At 36.4% G+C, this 8,483-nt stretch overlaps 1 protein-coding gene across 2 annotated transcripts in view; it reads right to left on the reverse strand.

The window, feature by feature from the left end:
* Vps37a (VPS37A subunit of ESCRT-I) overlaps window positions 1-8,483 on the reverse strand; it is a 51,231-nt gene that overhangs the window by 12,757 nt on the left and 29,991 nt on the right. For both annotated transcript variants that reach the window (XR_003851339.1, XM_008844513.2), the window contains exons 2-5: window positions 8,362-8,436; window positions 6,755-6,869; window positions 6,154-6,254; window positions 496-721 (exon numbers count right to left, since the gene is read on the reverse strand). Coding sequence is in view for 1 of the 2 variants with exons in the window: in XM_008844513.2 (XP_008842735.1) it covers window positions 496-721; window positions 6,154-6,254; window positions 6,755-6,869; window positions 8,362-8,436 (517 nt within the window). In the remaining variant the exon portion in view is untranslated. The remainder of the gene's footprint in view (window positions 1-495; window positions 722-6,153; window positions 6,255-6,754; window positions 6,870-8,361; window positions 8,437-8,483) is intronic.

The raw sequence follows: 8,483 nt of genomic DNA on the forward strand, positions 1-8,483 counted from the left end.
GTTGTATAAGACTGTCTTCTGAGCCGATTAGAAACCATCTTCCTCAGACCAGCTGTCCCACTTGCAAAAGATCATCACAACTAGTCTTGTTGACTATCGTTCTTTGAAGGAAGGACAGGGGAAGGAACTGGGACTTTTACCTAAGCATCCAACCACACTTCCCAAACCGTGGTGGGCACGTGGCCTCGATGATATGCTATGGTATATAGGCTGGGGATGACTAAGGGAGGTGGGCTCCATTTATATGGCTATTGGGAAGCGAACATTCATGCTTGCCTCAAGGTGAAGACATTTGATGTGGCCTTAGGCGGGAGCACCCACACTCATGTAAGTAATCCCTCATTCATGCTCTGTAAGTAATCTCAATAAAGATGAAAAAGGCATGTTTAATCTCTTTAGATTTCATGCCTTCTTTAGTAGTTGAAGCATAATAAATGTTTGCTGACTGAATATGTATTTCACAGGGACAAAATGCAGATTCCTGAAGATACCAACCGGTCCTGAAGTTTCTGTTGTAGGAACAGGTAATGGCAGACTTGAAAGGACACCAAATGAGGGAGCCACAGGCTTGACTGCAGCATAACTTGTGGTTGAAGAAGAAATAGTGTCAGCAACAGACAAAGAAGTGATATTCCTGTTAGCTTCTTGTGGAGGAAATGGAGGAAGAAATGGAAAACCCTGAGAAGTGTAAGGAGGCATCCCACCTGGGTTACTGTACAGGCTGTAGAAAAAGAAGATAAAACCATTAAATCAGATATTAGGAGTAAAATATGTGTAATAATCGTTAGTGTTTCCTAAGGAACAATGGTTAGGCATTTCCACACGTGGAAATCTGTTTTGGCAAATGGTAAGTATTAAAGTAAATTAAATAAATTGATAAAGTTTTAAGTCCCTCAGAAACAAAGTGTGGTTTCTAAGGAAAGAAAGAAGAATGCTCTGGAAGGCAAATAATCCAACTGTTCAGAGTATAAAAGTGAAATAAGCATTTTTCAGGTTTCCATATTCCAATGATAACATTTAGTTTCTTCACAGAAAAGCATTTCTTTAAGGAGAGCATATAAGAAAACGCATTTAAGAAAAGTGGATTTTGCTAAGAGGCTTTCACTGTATAGCAAAATCTAACTAAAAGTCTGGACTAATTTTAAGAAAAATTAAATGTATAGATGAGTCACTAAGAATGTTAAAATATTAAGAATAGATTCACAAATAAACACAAATGTATATTCTAAGGAGTAGCAAAGCATTAATTGCTTGGGACTTAATCAGAAAATAATATAATTAATATTTATTTTGGCAAGTATTTTTCCTCCCTCAAAAGAAAGAAGCTGCTGGGCATGGTGGCACATGTCTTTAGTCCGAGTACTCAGGAGGTTCTCTGTGAGATCAAGGCCAGTCTGGTCCACATAGCAAGTGCCTGGCCAGGTGGGGCTACAGGAGAGTCTGCTTCAAAAAGAACAACAACAACAAAAAAAGTAAGAAGCCAAATTATAGACTATTTCAGTTAGGACATTGAATAAATCATATAAAAGTAGTATCTGAATTAATAGTAAGTGGATAAATAAGTCATTCTCATGTAAAAGAGAAAGGACTTATGGCTATAGTTTGGAGACAATACTAAGCACTACTTACTTAAGTACCTACTTAACTTTACTTTGTATTGGAACATACTCCAAAATACATCAAACTAATTTTATGGGACTACTATAATTTCATTTAATGATAGAAATTAATGCTAGATTTGGAAATTTATTGGAAAAAAACTTTTGTTACAGATTTTGAAATGTTTCCTAGTGACACTTAAAAAAAGTTTGAATGGCAAATAACCAATAGAAAGAAACAAGTCTTTAGAAGAATAAAGAGATATTACCTCTACTCTATAGCAAGCTAAATTACAAAACTGTAATAATTTAAAAAATTAAAGAATACTACTAGCAAATGGCTAAGAAGAGTAAAGGAAATAAAAATAAAATTTGGAAAAAGCTGCAACATTTGTTAAGTAAGAACAGACTAAACAATAAAAAGTGCTGCAATGTTTAGACAAAATTAAGAGTCAGATGCTCATATTCATAATAGGATAAAAACTAATGGATCAAGGATTTAAATTATTTTTTTAAATCTTAATAGAGCTAAAAGAAGTCACTGAAATATTTCAACCCTTACACTAGTAAACAACATCAATATAATAGGTACTTTGTAACACAAACAGAGCTCCAAGATAGAGCATTTCCTAGCATGACCAAGGCCCTGGGCTCTACCCCCAGTAGCATAAACAAAGAAAGATAAATAAAAGTGAAAACACTTGAAACTAACACATTCTGAAGGATAATTTTTCTATACATAAAGAATTCCTGCAAAATGATAAAGGACCAACAATCTAATAACAAAGCAGAGGATGGAATGGTGTATGCAACTTCCAGAAAATAAAAGCATCTTTAAAACATAGGAAAAGATGTTCAACTTGACTGATAGATTAATCCAACCAAAATTATATGACATTATTTTATGCTTACAAAATGGGTAATGATCTCTTTGGACACTATCCTATGCTGGAAAAGGGTGTGAATAGACAGGCATTGTATACATGAGCAGAGACTGGTGCAACTACTTTCAAGGACAATTTTGCATTATTTGTAAAAATAATATTCCTAAAAGAAATGAAAATATAAACATGTATAATAAAAAAATTAGATACTTTTCAGTTACACTATCAGACATATGGAGTTTCATAAGAGCTAGGGGTATAGCTCAGTGGTAAAGCATTTGCCAGTGTAGCATGCACAGGGCCCTGGGTTCTATTCCTATAACCGTCACAGAAAAACAGTACACCTTATTTTGGCTGATGAGTTTTGTTACACCTGCTTCTGACCTACCGATGTTCAAGGGTCCAAAGGCCTCTTTACTTATTAGAAAAGAGCAACAAACAAGGCTCTGAAAAACATATCTTGGACTTTGAGAGGCTGCTGAGAAACAATGCTCTGTACATATTTGGGACTTTTTCCTTACTGGACAGTTCCTAAGGCACTGTCTCCTGAATCTTTCTTAAAATTTAAGACTCTTACAAAAATCTTGAGAATGAGAGACAGGCTCTTCTAAATCACAGGAAGTCTTGTCTCTTTTACATTTAACAGTTCTTTAACTTCTCTTTTTCCTGTTTCATTTTATTACAGCCAGCAAGTCAGGTGATCTTCAACCAACCCTTCCTGGAAATCTCTTTGGATAGGCCATCCAATTCACTTGGTGCTTTTCTTTTCCCACATTACTGAAAGAAACAGTGTTAGTTAACATTCCAAAACTATAAAGCTCCCCTTCCAATAATCATCTCATGTGAACAGAAGTTCACCAGCTCCTGCCAAGCACATCTCTGAGGTCTTTTCTACTTTCATGAGTACTTCCAGTTTGATCCTTGTTTGTCCCAAGCTCATCCCATGTTTTAGATTGGATTATCTGAGGTGGGAGAAGCATAGCAGAATTCCACTTCAGGTGGGGGACAAAAAAGCAGTTTTGGCTACTAAGGATGCATAACTGATTTTCTTTAAAAATTATGGATTAGGGGCTGGAGAGATGTCTCAGAAGTTAAGAGCACTGGCTGCTCTTGCAGAGAACCCAGGTTTGATTCCCAGCACCCACATGGTGGCTAATAACAATCATTAACAACTGTTCCAGGGGATCCAACACCCTCTTCTGACCTCCTCAGGCATTTCAGGACATAGGTGCACTTCCACACTTGCAAGCAATACACTCATACACATAAAAAAAATGAAACTTTAAAAAATTATGAATAAAACTGGCCGTGGTAGGCAGTGCACACCTTTAATCCCAGCACTCAGGAGGCAGAGGCAGGTGGACCTCTGTGACTTCAAAGCTAGCACATGGTCTACATAGTGAGTTCCAGGCCAGCTAGGACTACGGGGAGACCCAGTCTCAAAAAAAACAAAAACAAAAACATAAAAAAGAATAGTGTTTGCTAGGCCTATACCAGCTGCTGAGGAGGCTGAGGCAGGAGAACTATGTGTTTAAGACCAGTACTTTACTGTCTCAAATTGAAAAAGGGGTGGGCATTGGGACATAACTAACTCAGGGTACATCTGCTTAGCATGGCTGAGCTTTTTCCTTAGTGCCACATCCTCTCACCCAAAACTGCATTAGTTACTTTTCTTATTGTTATGACAAAAATACCTGAGAGACAAATGAAAGGATAGGTTAATTCTGGGTTGTTTCAAAGATTCCAGCACATGACAGTGGGATTCCAGCAGCAGAAGTGGCTCTGTCCCAGGTGGCAGCATTGAAGGCAACAGCTTGCTCAGAGCACTCAGGCCAGAACCCCAGACTGGCAAAACTTTCAAAGGCCATCTACTTCCACCAGCCATGCCCTACATCTTACAAAGTTCCACAGCCTTCAAGATAGTGCTGCAGGCTCTGAACTGACCGTTCAAAACATGGGTCTGTGGGTGCCAATTCATATTTAAACCATGAAAACATTAATTTGTTCTCTAATCTGTACTTGGGGCAGAGTTTATCAGAGAGAGCTCATATTTGCTATTCTTCCAATCTAGTCTTTCCCCCCTGTCAGCAGATGCTTTACTTATAAACATCGGCTGGAATACCCAGAAGCAGCCTCTTTATGTGGCTTGGGCTTCCTCATAACATGATGTCTGAGTTCCTGGGGTAGAAAGCCTGTTTCTTGAGAGACCGCTATAAGAAGTCATACTGTTTTCTATGACTTAGCCCTTAAAAGTCACTCAGTGCCACTTCTACATTCTATCGTTGACACCAAAAGCAACACACATACGTACACACACACACACAAACACACACTCCCCACATGCTCTTAAACTCTGCTACCCCAGTGAGAGATGGAGTCTGTTTCTTCTCCCTTTTTAGCTTGTGTAGGGCTTACAATACAGCAGAAAAGAATGAGCAACATCCAGAGCTACATCTAAGTAGACAACACAAGTTCTGTGGCTGGTTTAACTTCTCCTGGGATCCCCACCCTCAGAACCCAACCTGGCACACGCTGTGAAAACTCAGGCCACTTTCAATGGTAACTGATAACTTCCAGTAAGGTCTTAGCTTTTGGCAAAGAAAAAAAAAAAAAAAAAGGCCAGAAAAGAGAATTAAGTGAGTCTTCATTTGATTCAACCAGACTTCATAAAGCCACGCCAACTAATGAAAAAAGTGGAACAAAAATAAGCAGCCACCACTGGTTCCTAACCATATAGATTTATAACGAAAAAAGGCCTCCTGGTATAGGTCTATAATTCTACCTCCTCAGGAGGCCAAAGCAGGAGAATCACAGCCAATGGAAATTTGGTAAACTAATTCTGGAAAAAGAGTAAAAATGAAAATACTTGGCTCAGTAATGAATAATATTTAGAGACCCAGTAAAAATTCCAATGTAAAATTAAATTTGTTACATTTACATTTATGTACAATTATGATATACTTTCACTGAGGAGGGAATTACTTTTGTGACAGAACTGTCATTTATTATAGTAAAAGGTCAATAGATAATATCAAAAAATGAAGTTGAAGAATGGCAGCATGTACCTATTATCATAGAGAAGAAAATGGGTGGACAAACAGCTATAAGAGCAAAGCACTGGTTCTAAAAAGTGTGGATGTATGGGTGAGAAAATATATAGCAATCAGAAGGCTGCTTTGAACATCGTTTTGATTATTTCTGTCCTAGTTTGTTTCTTCATTGCTGTGACACAACACTCTGACCACTATCAACTTGGGGAGGAAAGGGTTTATTTAGCTTACATATCCTGGGTCACAGTTCATCCTGGAGCCCAAGGTAGGAACTCAGTGCAGGAACCTGAAAGCAGGAGCTGAAGCACAGGCCATGGACATCACTGCTTACTGACTTGCTCCCATGGCCCCTGCTCAGCCTGCTTTCTTATGCAACACAGGCCCACCTGCCCAGGGGTGGTACCACCCACAGTGAGCTGGGCCCTCCCACATCTCTCAACAATCAAGAAGGTGCCCCATGGACATGGCCACAGGCCAATTCAATGAAGGCAATTCTCCAATTGAGGCTCCCTCAACCCAGGTGTGTCAAGTTGACACAAGCTATCCAGTACAGTTTTGAACTATATTTTGATTATGACAAATAAAGTATGTCCAAAGGTTATATATTATAAATATACTTACTATGGAAATGCTGTTGAAGTAGGAGCTAAAACTGGAGGATTCTTCCAGAACTCATCCAAAAGACTCTGAATGATTTTTCCAAGATCTGAGTGCATTGTAAACTGAAAGTAACAGCAATACCTAATCATAAAAAAAATCTCCCAAAAGGATTATAAAATCTCACAGGGATAATGTCATCCTAAATCTTAACTAATGTATGTAGACAAGAATAAAAAGCAAAGATCTATAACTTACAACATTTTCTTATAAAATCAATACTGTAAATATTTGGTAATTAGACAATAAGGTTAGAGGTCCATTCTATCAATAATGGAGCTAAAATATTTCCATATTTCACAATTTAAAATAATTTGATGGTTCAAAGGTAAACATTAAGGGTATATTTAAATTGTAGTCCTTCATGTTAATCAACCTCATTGTATCCAAGACCTTCAAGACATAGTCGTAAGTAAACACAGTATTACCCATTATATGCAACGAAACTTTTTTGAAAATTAGTAATTCCAAAATGAAAATTTAAATAAACTTCAAATTTCAAAATACTTAGTAAAAATATAATGAACTTTTATATTACTATTAAATAAAGCGTATGTATACATACATTGCTTACTAATGGAGAGGTAACATAAATCCCTTGCTTATCCATCAAGTGATGTCTTATTGGTGGATAAACACTGATCACTGGTTTTTCCTGAGGAAATTGTGGAGGAAGTAATCTAGCAAAGGAATAACAGGAAAAACATACGAACAACAACAACAAAGACAACAAATATTACATCATGCAGCCATAATCTGAAAACAAAATTGCATAAAAGAAAATTATATTTTCACCTTTTATATAGATGAATCCTTTAGTAATATGTGTTTTCTTATACGGATTGAGCAAACTAAAAATATATAAAAGGCTAGAATTTGGGAATAAGACTATATAGTAATTCTACACAGTGGATCTTTTTAATGTGGAGTGTGAACACCATGAATTAAAGAATGGTCTTTGTACCATTTCAGTTAATTGCTTTCAAAGATAAGACTACTAAGAGGTCTAAAAATCTCAGCTAAATACTAGATCAAGCATTATTTATCAGGCAACTCATGCAAACCTCATCTGGGTATTTACTAGATGAGAGGCCTTGGCCATATATCTGTGTGTGTGTGCACGTAAGTGTGGATGTGCGTGTGTGTATGTGACATGTGTCAGTTGTAAAATGCTGCCAAGAATTATCTCAGCATGTATACTGCTACAAAAGAGCAAGTAGCAAGTGGCTGAGCTGGTGAGCACTGGGACTGAAGTGTTGTAGCTGTCATCACACCTTCACTGTGTCTAACTTCTAAATGCCTCAGTTAAAACCTCTCTCCCATATCTAAATTTGATAAAAATATATTGTAAAAATCCATAAAAATTAAATTAAAATCCCTCTCATTTTGAAGTCAAATCATGTGATATGATGTAAAAATACATTTCCACTTCAAAAAAGTAAAATGTTTAACCTTTTTTAAGCACTACAAAATTAAGATTAGTGGGCAAAATCTTTATCAAAAAGTAGAACCTGGTTTTTCAAATTTCAAAAACTCAGAATATTTCCCTTTAAACTGCCTTTCTGTTCCTCTGTCGGCTAAAGAAACTATTTGTTGGCAGCACTGTCAAGAAAACTGGGACTTTGTTGAGTTCTCCTACCTAGTTCTACCTGGGCGTGGGATGAGAAATAAAACAATTTCAACTATATAGCTAAAGATTTTTAAACTAGTTTGGTAAAAGAGGCAATAAATGGCCTTTGGTGCCAAACAACTTGAGTTCATGTCCAGTCATCCATTTACATGTGCCTGTTATTTGTCCTAATTTGTAAGGCTGCTAGGTGCATTCAAAGATCTCATAATAGCTTCATGCTTGCCAAAGTTATGTATTCATGTTTAGATTTGTTCAGAGAACTAGTATTTAATAATAAGCAAAGAGTATGCTAGCAATGAGACATCAAAGCTTTTATTTCACTATATTGCACACTATTTTAGAAGATGCAGTTACTTTAAATACATTCCTTTAAGCAGCTTCTGATATTAACTAAAAGATAAAACAAATAAAACTTAAATCGCATTACATAAAATATATGTTACAATTCTATTCTCACCTTAATGTTATTGTTGGGTTGTTCAGAAATAAAGCAAAAAAATCAAACCTATTACATGAAAAAAATAGTAAACAATTCTACTCACATATTAATGTTAATTGTCAGGTTGTTCACTGTGAATGGCAACCTGTATTCCACATCTTTTTGTATTTCAGCTATACTGTAAAAATAAATAAATAAATAAATAAATAAATAAATAAATAAATA

Source organism: Nannospalax galili, unplaced genomic scaffold (assembly GCF_000622305.1).
Source record: "Nannospalax galili isolate Female #2095 unplaced genomic scaffold, S.galili_v1.0 scaffold242, whole genome shotgun sequence".
Taxonomy (NCBI): Eukaryota; Metazoa; Chordata; class Mammalia; order Rodentia; family Spalacidae; genus Nannospalax; species Nannospalax galili.